The sequence below is a fragment of the Priapulus caudatus genome, unplaced genomic scaffold (genome assembly GCF_000485595.1).
Source record: "Priapulus caudatus unplaced genomic scaffold, Priapulus_caudatus-5.0.1 Scaffold124, whole genome shotgun sequence".
In the NCBI taxonomy this organism is placed as follows: domain Eukaryota; kingdom Metazoa; phylum Priapulida; class Priapulimorpha; order Priapulimorphida; family Priapulidae; genus Priapulus; species Priapulus caudatus.
The window spans coordinates 235,123-252,497 of NW_014577185.1; the positions used below are offsets into that span (position 1 = coordinate 235,123).

The 17,375-nt window shown below is 41.2% G+C and overlaps 1 protein-coding gene across 2 annotated transcripts in view; it reads right to left on the reverse strand.

Annotated features, from left to right (window-relative positions):
* Positions 1-2,418: 2,418 nt before the first annotated feature.
* The window catches only part of LOC106805700 (GTP-binding protein Rheb homolog), a 20,385-nt gene continuing 5,428 nt past the window's right edge, over positions 2,419-17,375 (reverse strand). The window contains exons 2-7 of one of the 2 annotated variants that reach the window (XM_014807401.1): positions 14,680-14,751; positions 8,419-8,486; positions 5,872-6,011; positions 5,329-5,376; positions 4,917-4,998; positions 2,419-3,406 (exon numbers count right to left, since the gene is read on the reverse strand). In XM_014807401.1, the coding sequence (XP_014662887.1) occupies positions 3,317-3,406; positions 4,917-4,998; positions 5,329-5,376; positions 5,872-6,011; positions 8,419-8,486; positions 14,680-14,751 (500 nt within the window). In that variant the 3' untranslated portion in view covers positions 2,419-3,316. The remainder of the gene's footprint in view (positions 3,407-4,916; positions 4,999-5,328; positions 5,377-5,871; positions 6,012-8,418; positions 8,487-14,679; positions 14,752-17,375) is intronic. The other variant, XM_014807402.1, reaches the window with a different exon arrangement.

The window sequence follows — 17,375 nt, forward strand, 5'->3', positions numbered from 1 at the left end:
TGTGTGTGTGTGTGTGTGTGTGTGTGTGTGTGTGTGCGTGCGTGCGTGTGTGCGTACGTGTGTGTGTGTGCTTGCGTCTCTCTGCGCACAGACGTGCGCGTGTGCCTGCGTGTGTGTGCGCGTGCTTGAGTCTGTCTGCGCACAGACGCACGAGAGTGCCTGCGTGTGTGTGTGTGGGTGTGTGTGTGCGTGCGTGCGTGCGTGCGTGCGTGCGTGCGTGCGTGCGCGCGCGCGTGTGCTTGCGTCTGTCCGCATACAGACGTGCGCGCGTGCCTGTGGGTGTATATTCCAATTCACACCGTATCACCGTTCACACTCAAGCAAATATGAGCAAAGATGAACAAGACGCGTGAAAACAGAACTTGCGCTACTTTGCTCCCTTATGCTGCTACCTGACCCTCACATATATTAAGCTTATAGGGACCACATTTATGCCACGCCCGCAACTGCTGTGTTATGATGGCACTCGCAAAGGTTTTATGCTCAGGACCAGAATCTCCCTAGATCACCCATCCCAACTCTGCCTTAATAACAGCCTCAGTACTGCTTAACAACAAGGAAAGCTAAGGTAGGCTACAGTACGATCTATACAAATTCATTACCTAAATGTGAATTCTGTACCTAATAAAGCTACAAACATGCACGATTACAAAATATACTGAGTGTACCTGCGATTACCACATATAAGATCTATATATTATTAAAGCCAAAACTAAAATGACAGGCAGTGTTACAGAGAAAGGCAGAGGAATAAAGTTCACGGACAAAACTAGGGCAAAATAGATTATTATAAATAAACACTCATATTGAATTTCTTATAACTTAGAAAATCTATAGGTTAAGATCACACAATTAAAAAGTAGAAGGATGAGAGGATCTAAAAACACAAATTATTATAATATAAACTAATGTACATGAAGAACGTTTAGTTGATTATAACTTAGTGACAGATTATCATAGGATCTCACCGGTGAGTGACTTCCAACAACTAAATATGCTGCTATAAATATCCCATCGAACAACGCATACCAATGCACGTTGCATATTTGAATTGCTGTATAATACATTTGCAGTTAATTTGTTGCTACACTGTCAAACTTGTATCATCAACACTGTGTCACCGGTACAGAATCATTTTAATCAACCGCGTGTTAGACAATCTGACAAAATGTGGAAAGCTGCGCAGCAATACATCGTATCATTTATGCATTTACTTCTTTTTTTAAATATTCAATGTCCTTTTATTATCACAAACACATGTATCATACAACTGACACCTTGTGACCACATTTCTTTGGCTAAATGAGCTCGTATTTTTTCTTGCAGCTTTTCACATGTCTGCCATATTGCTGTGGCCTTGAATTTATTTCCACCACTTTGAAACATGTACATAGAAAAAAAGGTGGGTGCAAATACACTTAACGTTCACTATTAGTTGCGCCGAATACTAATCTTGCTCCGAACGATTTGATAGGTAACTTATACAGTAAATAGGAACATGGATAACTCTTCAAAAAAGCGAATCTCCCACAATTCTGAGACGACTGTGATCCAAGGCAGACTAGATGGATCAAAACAAATAAACTGAAAATATTCGACCAGGGTCACTTGCTCACCAAACATCAAAGAATTACCGAAAGGCCCCCTGATGAATCACTCGCCTTTCACGCGTATGACGATACCTCAGAAGCATGCCTAGCTGAACCCTCCACTACAAGACAAACGATCCTGTGTGAAACCGAAAGAAGGAAATATACAGACCCAACATCCACAGCTCCACTTCATACCATGAGGGGCCCAGAAAAGCAGTAAGAATAAGGGCCTATAGTTCCAGGGGATGCGAGGGGTCTGCACCCCGCGCTGTGAAGACTGCAAACGTCGATGTGCGATTGGTAGCAAAGATTACTTCTGTGGCAAGTATGGGCCACAGCGAGTACCTTTTAGCAGCAGAAACTAATCAAACTAGACAGAGGGCACTCACGGAGAGTGGATACCTCCGCGAGCATGTAACATGTATGTGTTATGAGCTGGCTCGCCGCTCGCTGCTGGCTGCTGCTGACTGACTCGCCTGCTGCTGACTCGCCGCTCGCTGGTGGCGGCTGCTGACTCGCTGCTCGCTGGTGGTTGCTGCTGACTCACTCGCCTGCTGCTGACTCGCCGCTCGCTGACTCGACGCGCTATCGATCGCGCCGCGCGGGCTGGACACACACACACACGCACACGCACACGCACACGCACACGCACACACACACACACACACACAACACACGCACACACACGACCGATTACATTACCTCCCCTGCAACTCCGTTGCGCGGAGGTAACAACACCAACATGCATGACATCGTTGACAGCGTCAATGATAAAAGAAAAGCTCTCCAAATTACTTTCTGCCAAGAGATTGTGGTGTTTTTTTTTGGGGGGGGGGAGCGAGTCCAATGAGAATTCATTAGCTGACGAGCTAGTTGTAAATGTAATCAAGGTTATGGGTATGCCCTGGACCTCCATCATTGATAGCTTTGAATTCAATGCAAACCTAAACATTTCCTAAAAAAGAGTAAAACGACACATAAATTTGATCTGATCTACACGTGGAAGATTCCTAAAGCAATCGTAGTGAAGTTAACTAAGCGAATAATATTATCATAGATAAACAGAAAATTAACTTGTGTAAAGTGTACTTGCACCCAAAACGTGTATGTACTGAGAACATGGGTATTATAACACCATTATACAAAAACTATCCATGCTTCATTTAAAGTACAAGATGTGCACAAGAGAAGTTACGTATTACGGCTATAAGGATAGCACGCAGCAAGACATACAAGCTAGTCGGCTTAGCTAAGCATAGATACGTGTGGTAGCATTAACATGCATGCCTGCAGGTACAATCATATGGGGATCAGGTAGCGCAGAGATGCTTCAATCACTATATTCACCTTGTAAATCACGGCTGCCCACTGCATGCTCAATATCACCATCAACAATCTCAAAGGGGGTATCGTAATTATTTTCCCACCCTCTATTATTTTGATAAATGACTACCATACTTAGCACATGCCAATAAATGGCAATAGTGCCAACAGTCCCTTTGATATGAACTGATGCACACTGTATGTTGCTGCACTACAGCATACATCAACTCAACACGGTCCACTGCCCCTTAAATGCCACCACCAGACCTGAAGAATGACAGAATGTCATCACCAAATACATATACATCGGATCTACAATATGACGGCAATATTCGCCGTCTGATACACAAGTTACGATAAGGACAGAACTTAGCTGTCATGGCCGATCAAACTAGTTTTCACTATGATATCACGCAGCCAGATTTCTCTGGGACGTTGCCTTCAGACTTCTCGATCTCTTGCAGGATGCACTCGAACATGTCAGTGACGCTCTGAAATCGGCAGACAATTTCAACGAAGTGAGCATACTATATCAATGAACTAAGCAGACGATATCAATGATTTGAGCATACTATATCAATGTAGTGAGCAGTGATATCAATGTAGTGAGCATACTATAACAATAAAGTGAGCAGTGATATCAATGATTTGAGCAGCAACATCAGTGAGGTGAACAGATGATATCAGAATATCAATTAATTAATTTAATCATAAATTATAAATGAAATAATGTGAGCAATGACATCAATGAAGGGAGCTCACGATTTCAAAGCGCAATTCTGTATTGTGAACACATAACTTCCAATCTACACCTGTGCTCACTCACACATGCTCTCACACACATATGCACGCATGCATATATATAAACAACAATACACTGGCTTTTATATGTGATGATGATGGTTGGGACTAAACAGGCTAGACAACTTAAACGTGCAATGTCAAAACAAGTGCCGCACAGCGACAGCGCTCAACTGACGTGTACTGTAGCCAGGTATTCTTCTGATAAACTCACTGGCAACCGAATCAAGTGCGCCCTCCTGCAACCGCGTTCACGCTCAGAGCATATATCTAGGATACTACTAATACAGATCTAACATCTATGATAGGCTTTGCTATACCTACTGGTAGTACAGTAATAAAGATACAGCTGTGTAAATTTAATGATTTCGCTATCTTAACATGTTATCATAGATATGCGTCGAGCACGAGCGTAGTGGTGGTGGTGGGGGAGGGGGGTGGAGGGGGGAGGGAGAGGGGGTGGGTGAGGGTGGAGGGAGGGGCGGGTGGAGAGGGCTCTAATAGCAAAAGCAGTTCAGTCCTTTGTTAACGGTCAACAAATCCATGTTTAACCCTCCTCTTGAGGGTCAAAAGGTTATCAGAACACATACTCTTCGCACGTCAGCGGAAAGTGGATTTCATGGTCCTTTCAATAAAGTGATAAAAACGGTAGGTCAGCGCTGAAACAAAAAAGTTTTGCACTCGGTCCGTTAGACCATGTCCTTAGAAAATGTCTGATATCTGACCTTTCCCCCACTGTCCTTTGACCAGTGAATTCCAATTTCGCGCTGGTGATGGGTTTCCTCGCCATCCCACTATACATCGAATATTAAGAGCGTAGGTCGAGCCGTTGAGATTTGTGCCGCAATTCCGTATTTCCTCCTATACCTTAAGTTAAGAGGGAAATATTCCCCCTCTATTGACACATCTTGACCTTTGACCTTTGACCCCCCAAATTTGACATCCCGAGTTCTTTTCACGATCCCCCCCGACGTCCCAAATATCAAGACCGTACGTCGAACGGTTAAGATTTGTGCCCAAATGTTGACGGACGGACGGACGGACGATCATGCGATTCTACAAGCTGCAGGACGGACGGACGGACGATCATGCGATTCTACAAGCTGCATCTGACTTAGTCAGCTGAGCTAAAAACAATCGCTATACACATCAAATCCATTTACAAAACAGAAGGGCAGCAGATTCAGATCAGAATGTTACCTCGTTCTCTTTAGCAGATGTTTCTAGAAACATTGCCTTCCACGAATCTGCCAGTTTCTTTCCATCATCTGTGCTAACGCGTCTGTGTGAATATGCCAAAACAAAGCAAACATTGTATGAACTTGTTAAAATACTCAGTAAAAGGAATGCAGTCTTAATATAAATCCCACTTTGCTGTCACAGGGCAATTTTGTTCGTTTAACAGTTATGGTTGAATAGGATAGCATAGTGCCTGTACTATAGTTAGGATAAAACGTTGTAGAATTTTGGATTGCCATTTCTCTAATAATAAATTTAAGATTTTAGACAAAGTCCAATGTTAAATATCTGGAACATACTATTTATTAAATTCTTGTACACTCATGCACGATAGCATCTACAAAGCAAAAATAGTTTCGAAGAACAAGGTTACCGTTCCAGGTGCAAATCTGTCTTGTTTCCAACCAACACAACAGGTAGGCTGTCATAAAAAACGGATGCCTGTTAGTTATTGTTCATAAATTATGTATTTATTACAATGTCTACGCGAAGTAGTGTAATCCAAGTTTTCCATCTATGCAATGGAAAAAACGTGCATTGAAATATGTCAGGTTTAACTGAGCACCAATTTTAGTAAAGCTGAAGTACACCTATAATAAGGCTAGAACTGGAGGTTTTAATTCATAATGTATTGTGGAGCTGCAAAAAAATTAAATTTAAAAGATTTAAAAACACGTCTCATTAAACCTATGGCAAATGATGACACACTACACATTGGGCAGCCTATTAAGAAATGAAAGGATTAGTATTTAATTGACTATCGACCAAGTGGCTCAGGCAAATTGCATTGGCAGTCAATTCTAGCTGAAGTGCTATATCACTGGAATTGTGCTGCTACGTGCAGAACGGTGTGAATTACTTCGCCAGATGGGAAAACTTCTGAAAATGGGCACGTGCGCTTGACGTAGAAACTCACTTGACTTTTCCCGTCATGTCGAGCAGCTTGTCATGTATAACCTTCACAACCTCGAAGCTCTTGTTGGAGGTAATGGCGTAAACAAGTATATAGCCATGGATGTCCATTACATACGACTGTGGAATGATCGAGTATTCATCCTGTAAGTGCGAGAGGAGTGAACACCTTATAAGAGCACATATAGGCAAGCATCCAGAAAATGTGACAGAAACGTAACATTTACTTACATATTGCCATATGATTAGGTTGACATTTCATTCGAATTGAACACATATCGAAATTTAGCTTGATGCACTGTCCGTCTGTAGGGTTTCAGTGCCAAATTAGTATTGGTGTATCGCTTTGACTTTGAACAATGGTTTGGCAGCATTAGTGCACCTTGTTTGTCATGCTGGGCATGACCGTAACAGCAGTAATGTGCTTGCCAAATGTCAATTCCATGTTGATGAGACTTCACAGGGATTTGAAACGCCGAATATATATATATATAATACACACACATATAAATACTCTCTTAATGCGATCACTAATGTTTAGCGTTTAAAAGCTACGTTTAGGTAAATTGTGCGTCAGCTATGCTACATAGCATTTTATTACAATTAGACAGGAATGAGAAATACGTTTACTTGAGCTTCCCAATTTAGACATGGCACTGGTTTTATTGCTACCGGCAGAAAGCCAGATATAACCAGCATGTATTCTGTACAAGAGGGAGTTGGTCATTTTTAATCATTATGTTCACTTATTAAGGTAATTTTTTTCTTTTCCATAAATATTACGTCATTGACATATTTATCAATGAAATGAATAATCATTAATGTATTGTTAATTTAAGCTGCATTCAGGATAGCTGCAGTTATTAATACAAGACGACAATCCGACGTTACAATTTTCACAATATTCACGAAATTTACTATAGACAAATCAACTACGCTTACTCAAGATATATAGAATTAACCAATGTGGAGCTTGAGGAAAAAGATGCCCAGGATACATAGACATCAGAAATAGATAATAGGGAATTCTATAGGAATAATAGGAAATAATAGAGAATAATAGAGCATTCTGATAGACATGCTCATTATACACACACTGTACTGTTGTCACGGACGTCACAGATACAGGATTGTAAGCGTTCGTGCACCCACACGTGACTTCGACACAGGTGGTCTGCTCAGATAAACCTCACTGTTCTCTCACTCTTTCTCTAACTCACTGCGATTACCAGCAGGCTTATTTCTAGAAAGATATTATAGCAATATGAACCCCACATCTACCTAAATAAGATTGCACATTTAATAAAATGCGTTAATGATGACTTGCACAATGATGCTAGAAATACTGGTGATACACGAGGAAATTTGCACAACAGAAACAATCGCCACAACATATCAGTCGTGAAAAACCGCCGTGAAACTAATAATTCTAGTTAATATGGCCAGCAGCGACGTTGGACGGTTTTACTTCACATTAACGTCTATGAAATGTTCACAGAGAAATAAGAACGGTTTATATTTAACCCTTTTAACGTTGCAAAAACGATGTAATTCTATCTTTCACCGTATTACTAGCTCTCCTAAAATTAACAAAAACAAGATGCAGTCGGGTAAGATCACTCGAAACACTTTCAGGGGAAATATGAATTAAATCTGTTCCTCATACAATATAAATCCAACCAGGTTCAATGCCCCCACCTAGCAACATATACCAGGGATCAACCATCTACAGCTAGCACATGGTCCCAACGGCGACAAAAGGGAGGGGCAGTACATGCAAAGTCACTGATGCGCAAGCTGCCATTTTCTCATGCATGCCCAACACACCCACATTAATATCACACATCTCTATTATCCACTCCTGATATCACGATATACAACACTGAACCATTCAGTTACAAAAAATATTAAATACTTGTTTTTTTTAAATTATTAACATATAAAATATACAAAGTAACATAATTAATAATTATTACAAACAATAATATGATTATACAATAATATAATTCAAATTATAACATAAAAAATCTTTTATAACATTAAAAAAAAAACATATGATAATATAATATAACTAGAGCACTCAGAGAGCACAGACCACCAAGGCAGCTCAATTCTCTCACTGTAAATTTTTTTATTAATTAATTAATTAAATAATTAATTGGATCCGGATCACCAGCAAAATGTAATCAATTCTAAGTTACCCCATTTCTGACCTATCCTAAAAATTTAATTAATTGATTAATTAATTAATTAATTAATTGGATCGGGATCACCACCAAAATCTCATCAATTCTAAGTTAGGCCATTTCTGACCGATCCTGAAAATGTTATGACAATCCGGCCATAACTTTTTCAGTTAGGCTGTACACAAACCCACAAACCAACAAACACACGCCGAACAAACACACGCCGGTGAAAACATAACCTCCTGCCAACCCCTTGGCGGAAGTAATTAACATAAAAAATTTGAATTCGGATAAAAGGTTAATATTCCGTCACTATCACACAGCCTTCCATTGGGGGGGGGTCACCTAGCATTTCGATCACCTACCTGCCCTGCGGTGTCGACAACTTTGCATTCGTAGAGCTGTCCTTTACTCTTGACGTCCTTCGAAAACGCTGCAATGTGAAACAAACGGATTATAGTGATGATTGTTAATGACAATTACCAGCGTTTTGTGATTCAGGCGTGGGCGGCGCTCGCGCGCGAGCAACGCATCATGTTGTTCGTACAGTAGTCTGCATAATGATATATATACTATAGTGCACGAAATCATATTTCAGCTGTACAAAAATAATCTGATACCCCTGGAGGCAGTTTGCCCTCCATTTACAGCAAGCTTCTATTTCATGGGTAGAGTCTATTTTAGACGAGCATGACGACGTGCATCTGGTAATTTTATAGCAAGAACACACTGCTTTACAGATGTCCTCTTCCTGAAGATAGAAGATTGTGTGCTGCATGTTTTTTCTTTCAGCTATTTTTATTCATCCACGTATGCACGTGACTAATAAACAAAAATAAACAACACATTTGGTGCACTTTGGCACAACAAATATGCACAACATACATACGAAAACACTAAAAAGTAAAACCATAAAAACTTCAGCAATTTATGTACCGTTAAATTAACTCAATTTTTTTCTATCAACGATCGATCTATACAGATTACACCTGCGCCTTGCCAAGTTGCCATTCTATAAACAAGACGACGAGCGTTTTTAAACGAGAGCAGCCGTTTCCTGGGAGGAACAGGAAAATGTTCTCTTTGTGAGAAGCCGGAGAGTTTCGCATACATTCAAGGAGCCAAAACACCCCCACCCCACCCAGTCTTCGGTCCGCCGTGGGGTTAGCAACTCCACGACGCAAGCTTACACATAAGCACACAGCTTTATGTCACAGTTTTCATCTGGTTTACCGTTACTTCTGTTCTCATCGTGCTAGAAATGTACCGCTAGTACAACAATTATGAATACCCCATTAAGAACTATCTATAGGAACACGTTTACACCACTCAGATGATTGATGTTTACTTTCAGCCTAAGCATAGGTTTTGTTTAGATTCACGTTCCCTAAACATGAATGCGAGATTATTCTTGGCATGCTTTCCTAGGTGGAAACTAGACTGACGCGCGATAGGTTCCCGTGGCGCGCTGCCACAAGATACGCGTGCATACACGCGTAAATACAAATTGTCATTATTCACCGGCATCATTCATTAGCACATAAACATGGAACTAGAATTATTAAATTCAAGAACCCAGTCACCACGGGCTATCTTTTCAACTCAGTAAAATAACGTTGCTCTGCTGATCAATGAACTAGTGAGACGTACGGGCATGGGTGGGATCTCTCTCAAATGAGAGCGGGTGAAAGAAACCCCCGCAAAACCTCTCCGTCAATGTCTTGATAATGATAGATTTCCTGTTGTGGCCTGTGCCAAAATATTCTCCGCCCCAAAGCTGAGCGATTGCTAAGTTTTTTTCCACTGCCTGTACATCCGTCGTAGATGCCAACAGCAACTTATTGAGTCAGTCTACGTGAAAATGGAAGTGGAATTGGGATGCACAATCTTTCCCAAGTCATATATATATAATTACCGCACAACCATCGAACCTCCATATTCATTTTTTATGCAGATAGATATACTACTTATGCATTTCATGTCCTTATTGTTACGAACGATGTTTAGAATACGTCATGTCAAGTTTTAAAATGATTAAGTGTCTATGCGTCCATTAACCAAATTGAAAAAGTGAATGAAATCCAACACGATTAATTACCAGCAGCGAATGCCATAAACCCTCCGAACAAACAACGAAGAAACAACGAAGGAACAACGAAGAAACAGCGATGGGATGTAGCTTGAAAAATGTGCGCGCAGGTTTACGTTGCAACACCGACGCAGGCTGCGGCGCCTGCCACGGCACCCCCTACAGTTACGCGCGCTGGAGATGCAACCTTGAGTTTTAATCCACACAAACAGGAACAGCAGGCCGCCTTACAAGCTCATTACCTCCATCCCATCAAAGCTCATGCGCGCAGCCGGGTGTAGCTGTGCGGCGGCGCGGTACGGCGGCGGCGCGGTACGGCGGCAGGCAAGAGTAGCGAGAAGGGAGAGGGAATGGGCGAGGGGGGAGGTGTGTGGGGAGAATATGCGGTGCTCAAAGATGCGGAATGACAGCATCATCCTCACACGCACTATATATTTCTCTCTCTCTCGCTCTCTCTCTCTCTCTCTCTCTCTCTCTCTCTCTCTCTCTCTCTCTCTCTCTCTCTCTCTCTCTCTCTCTCTCTCTCTCTCTCTCTCTCTCTCTCGTCTCTCTCTCTCTCTCTCTCTCTCTCTCTTGCTTGTGCTCTCTTTCGCGCTCGCTCTCTCTCTCTCTCGCTCTCGAAGAGCGCGTTTTTGTTCCGAGCCTCTGTAACCGAACTCGCCGCCCACTCTAACTTCTAAGCCGCTCTCTCGATCTGTTTGTATGTGAAGGGCCACGTACCACACCGTGGGGACACAGGAACGGTTTCTCATATTATCCGGAGTGTGACGAGTGTCATAATATATAGATGGTGTCTATATTATCTTACTCCTGATATTATGAGAGCAAGCGGAGACTCGATGTCTGAGCATGCGCTGTTATTACGATTCGACACGTCGGACACGTTCTGACCGTCAACCCTTCACACTTTTATAACCCAGATTTTTCGCGCGATTATGCAAATAAAACGTGTACGTGGCCAGAATAACTCGAAGGATATTACAACACAGTTAGACCGGAGATAAGAATCGGACGCAAACATACACGCGCTACTTAACTCGAATGCTTTCAATTTTTCATGGGCGTACACTAGACGAACTCTGTAGTTGCCTTTGGCACTAACGATTGATGTACAATAATGTTGGAGAACGCAGAGTAATCGGCTAGCTTCGGGGGTCGGGTTTGTTGTTATCAAATCACCGGCGGAGAGTTTTCATCTATTTAGGTACAATAATGTAGCCCAACACAAGAGTAGGGTACAACCTTGGAGTAAACAACGTAAACATAGGGTTAAGTCATTGTATCTTTAAGTCTTGCTCGGAAGCGGGTATAAGCACGTTAACGTCACCATATAGACCCGAGTTTGAAGAATGCACCGTAACTGGGTTACAAATATTCACGATCCTAGCTAGTCACAAATTAACATGCAGTTGTACATCATGTGGCAACCAGAGAGACTCAAGGATTTAGTTTTCGTGCACACTGCTACTAGTACTAGTCGCAGCTCTGACAGAGTGCTAGCCTAGAGTCGATGTAGTTACATATAGAAACAACAAGCACGCGCGGTTGCACTGTACAGTGTTTATACCGCTCGCTACATCACACATATTCAGGTTATCCATATATTTCTTTATTTTGGTTGCATGCAAATATTTGAACGCGCAATCTGTAGTAATACGTATGCATGAGGTTTCTATTCGCATGCGTACGGTGAGATTTACACACAAAATGTGCTTGCACAACGTTCACTACACTGTGCTAATATATACAATGTAATTACAACGCCCTTATTACAAATTACAAAGGCTACTTACAAAGCATAATGTTGCTCACACAACTCGAATGTTAACTATTCAACTTTCGCACGTACCTATCAATACCTATTTGCCTAACAACCATCAACGATCACCAGCCTCTCTCCTCACACATCTCTCCTCCAACCGTCAACACCCGCCACGACCCATTAGCAATTGTTCCCCCACCACATCTCAAAGCTCATTCCCTTCAATAGATCAATACCGCTCCCCACCCAAACCCCAACGCCCCCTTTAAAACATCAACACTTCTTCCGTTCCATACCTCAGCACCCACCTTTATACCTCATTATTCATCTCCCAAACCGTCTATGCCTCAATACCCCTCTCCCACCATATCCCAACACCTCACCCCTTCCATGCCTCACCACTTTACTATGACCTGCCCTGCCCCCAATCAACACCGATTAACTTCAAACTACGATGTTTTAGAAGTATCAAAGTATGACCACATTTGCGTGGGGCCCTTTACCACAACACTTATATATTTGAAATCAAAGCTTTATTATCACAATTTTGAACATGTCAGCTTTAGGCATCACTCCTTTTTTACGATCTCTCGTTTACCACAACCTGACCACCATTATCTTACCAATTGATGTCATTACTTTGTGAAATTGAAATTTCTCCGCAACGTTGACTAGTCAAATATATACACATAACGGTACTACGTGTACAGAAACCTGAAATTTTGTCAGTGTCTACCAACTGAACCCACCACTCATTAGATTCTGCATCACGTTATTATATGTACAAGAACTCACGCAAGGGTAGTCATTATGCCTGAATTCATTAGCCCAATCACCAAATGCTACAGCTATAAGCTTAATAAATTATCACTTGCAATTAGCACATTGTGTTTAATCAATAATACAGTTAGTGTCAGCACAAGAGGATTCCGCTGTTCAATGAATAGGTAACCAAATAAGCAGTGGCGTAGACAGGTCCTTAGTTGTGTGTGGGAGAGGGGATGCTTTCGCTGTTACTTCCATCGCAATGTATATGAAGCTCTTGGATTTTAGCAATTTAGAACCTTCAAGAGGGCCGTTTTTGAGGGAATTGAAAAAAATTGATATTGTAAGTGCAATTTTGTGAATTCTAGGGTAATTTTTTTCTTTGGATCCCAGAGGTTTAATAACACGCACCTCCCCCCCACACACACAACCAGTGGCGGATCCAGAAGAAAATTCTAGGGGGGCGATTCATGCGAGCTCAAGGCCACGAAGCGCCCGGGGGGGGGGAGGGGGTGTCTCCCTCGCACTGTGTGGAATTGTTAAAAAGTTGCAATCTAAAAGCAATCAATTTTGGACATCTTTATCATAGAATGTCAGGATTTTTCCTTCTTCAGGGAGTGTCCCCCTCTTGTTTAGGGAGGGGGGGGTCTGGGGATTTTGTTGAAAGTAACACCTCTTCGATGCAATTTCCTGCACTATGAGGCAGCACTATTAAACAATCTTCATCACAATAACATCACTGTTGAGTTGAGTATTTTTACCTTTGGGGATACCAAAGACTAAAATACTTACTACCAAATCTGTGCTATGTACATGTCCTCACTGGGGTTACCAGTGCAGACTTACCTAAGCTAAATTACCTTTGCCCTGAAAATTCTAGGGGGGGGCGACCGCCCCGTGCTACCGACCCCCCGTTGACAACTACAGCACTGGAATCATCTCCCCCTGAAATTTTGATAAAACGTATATTTTACTGAAAACGTTAAAACTGCAAAAAAATATGAGAAAAACAACCAGATTTAAACCAAAAAGTGCATATTTTCACCCCTTATACAAAATCGGGAATATACTTCTGGTCGGGTCTCAGCACCCCCATCCCCCCCCCCGCCAAAAGCGAGATGAAATTGAATTTTCCCATTCAATCCCCGTGAAAATTCAATATCCCAACTCTCAATAGGTCTATTCAAATTTTGAATAAAGCAAGGATTTAACTTTCGTGAGCAGTGATAAGACTTTGGAGATTTTGAAAAAAAATCGTATATGTTGCGTCCAAAATTAACCGTCTGAGTTTCAGTAAAATAATGTAATTCTTGGACCGAGTTACAGCCATTTTACAGTAGATGTATGTCACGTTCCATTTCTGTAATAATACATTAGGAGAGTATGAATAGCGATGACGGAGTTGTAGATAAATATCCAGTATTTATTGTCTGTAAAATATTAATTTTTCCCCCATTTTCTTCCAGAAAGTAGGGGGGATGAAAGCCACCCCACCTCAATAAGTGTGGGGGGATATACCCACATCCCCTCGCTATCTACGCCCCTGTCAGATGAACTCAAATTTGACTTTTGATATATGCATACAAATATTCATAATCATAATCTTTGTTAGCAGTACTCTACAGGCGCTGCGGAACGATTTTTGAAGTGAGGGTGCTCAATTTGTTACGCTCGACAGTGGCCAATGCAGGTTTTCGAAGAGGGTGGTATGAAACAGGCGGGTCCTCCCTCAGAAAATTTTGAAACCCCATTTTCCTCCTGAAAGTAGGGGGGGATGATTGTACACGCCATCCCCCCCCACGTCAATAAGTGGGGGGACGCATCCCCCCCCCCCGATATCTACGCCCCTGCAAGTAAGGATTGCAGAAGCAAGACCATGTGGGTGCGCTTCGTACGTTCTGGAACGTTCTTTGTGTACACTCCTACCGCGTGCACGCACGTGTGTTATGTATGCGCTTGTAGCATGATGTGCAATACTTTCAACATACAGATACAGTGAGTACTACTTACTGTTTTCGATTGTTGGATCATATGAGTCGACGAATTGTCCATCTACAAACTGTATTGTGAGAGAAGATTTCCCTGAAAGCAAATAAAATAGATGTTACACAAGGTGCGCACTATATAACGAGACCACATCTAAGATTCAGGCACTGAGTAAAGATAAGATGGGCTGAGAGTCTCTTGAGAAATATTTCCTACCACACAAATATAACATAAACCGTTTTCACGATGGTACTTTATTGATCCACAGTTGTGGTATTATCAGTTTAAAACATCTTTATCAGTCATGCACTTGAATTTTCTACGACCCTACAAAGTTCATTTTAGCCAATTTTATTTCAAGCAACATTGCTTTATGGTACCGAACCATGTGAGATGTAAGTGTTCTAGAAAAATGGCATTTTCAGAATAAAAATACTACTAGCATAACTAACTTAGCATAACTAGTCTTAACAAGAAATAAATTGCGCTTAAAAATAAATTAATTATTAACTGGTCCAAAAAATTGCTTACTTGCTGTAAGTTGTAACTTAACCAACCTAGTAAAAATGTTACAGAATGGTGTTGTATGTAATGCTCACAAATGCACTCATGGGCATTAAAATCATCAATATTATTATTTCACCAACTTCATGAATTACGCGACTTGTTTTTTCTGTTGGCGAAAAAAGAAATGTTCAGCAGAATTTCTTTTACCTACCTACTGACCCTCTAACAAGTACTAATTATCCTACGTACAAATTTGTTATTTGATGATAATTAGAAGCTAATAAACACTTGACTTCAAAACGTGCCGATTTCTGTTTATTACTGAAAGCTGGCATACTGCAATCCTTTAACACATTTAGCTGAAAGCGTAGAAATCATTTCACACTCTGAACTGATATTTCAGCTCTCAATTGTGGCACGTAAACATCTAGCAAAACTCGTTTAAATACTATTTTACCGCGTCTGCTCTGCATTCGCATTCTTACTATTCGCATTAAGTACCATGATATTAGCCACATCATACACCGAAATAGATAGAGCGACCCCCGAGAGCAACCAGCTGTTTGCTACACACCTTGCCTGCCATTAGGAGTCATAATAAGCACACACAACATCAGCAGCACTACATTAGCAGAAAGAAAGAGCATACGCAGGACACGCAGGATATACCTACACGAACAAATTGCTCCGACTAATGACTGCTATTGCTCATGCCCTGCACTTGACTTTGCAATGCATACATTTTGCAATACATAATAGTACAAATCCGTAATGCAGCCTCACGAGTCATAGGCCTAGCCGAGACTAGTATGTTTTATTCGGTCAGTCTTTGAAGCTAGGTTTATGTTTTTCACGGCCCCATAAAAGTACGGTAAAGGCACTTAAACCGAACCAATAAACAATAAAAGTGTTACCACGACTTTTGCCAAGCTCCACCCAACTGAACTATGACATGTGTAGCTCTGGGAATGTATCCAAGAACAAAATAAGTAAAACTACATACAAGTCCGCATGATGTGTGGCAGTTTCGCAACCTAATTGGTCGTTCTGCCAACTTACTGCCTACCGTGAACACCTTCCCACTAATACTCAGTCTCTCTCAGCCTCAAATGGGGGTCTCATGTATGAAGCTAATGTTAGAACTACCAAGTTAAGTATTAGGAGGTGCTAGCTGTAACTATACTCTATACTTGAGCTGTGACAGACCTGCACATTAATAAATTTGGTTACCTAACATTAGTTGACACGTGCGAATTTCTGATAACAATGACACTTCTAAGCTACTATAATTTTATTCTTTAAACGTGGATGAACAAAAAAAGATAGCAGCGCAGACTACACGTGCACAGCATTTGAAAGTCAAAGTATACTGAACTGACCCTTGACCATGCCAATTTCCGGCTAACGCTCCATTAGGAGTGTTCCCAACTTTGATATCATTAATGATTAATGATTAATGATTGATAATCCTAACCCTAACCCTAACTCTAACCTAAATGACATTAAACCACAAACTAATATATGACCATAACCATATATATAGCTATAGCTATAGTTAGAAACGAGTGCACAGAACTACCTCGTTCGTATGTTGTCGAAGCTGAGACGGGTGCACGGTATAGACGGAACAGGAGACAGATTAGACAGACAGGCAAAAATTTCAATTTTGAGCGGGAACTAGAAACTGACGGACATAACAAGATAGAGACACGTGTTAGTGTTACCAGTGTACCACACGCTACACTTAACAGCTCACATAGTGACAACACCTAGCTGAGCGGGAACCAGTGAGGTTTAATTTGTAATGTATATGATAAGCACTGAAGTACCCTGCTGATTTTGAGTTACATATATATATTTCTAGTGCATGCCTATGAAGCACTCATGCAGGAAATGTTTATTTTCATTAAAGAGGGGAGATGTTACGGTATATGACCGCCAGACGTCGAGAAGAAAAGGGTGTGTCGCGTGGTATGCACGCATGGTGTAGAAGCAAATAAAACGAATTATTCTAAAAAGATATCTGCATTGACTTTGCACATGTGTGAGCATCAAACATAACAACCATGACCATATATATATATATATATATATATGTTATTATGACCATTAAAGCCGCACAATGCGCATCCAAACGCTAATTTCTCCAGTACTAGACTAGCAAATACTTCGTGTCATGCATAATCACACTACCTTATGACAAAATAAACTCT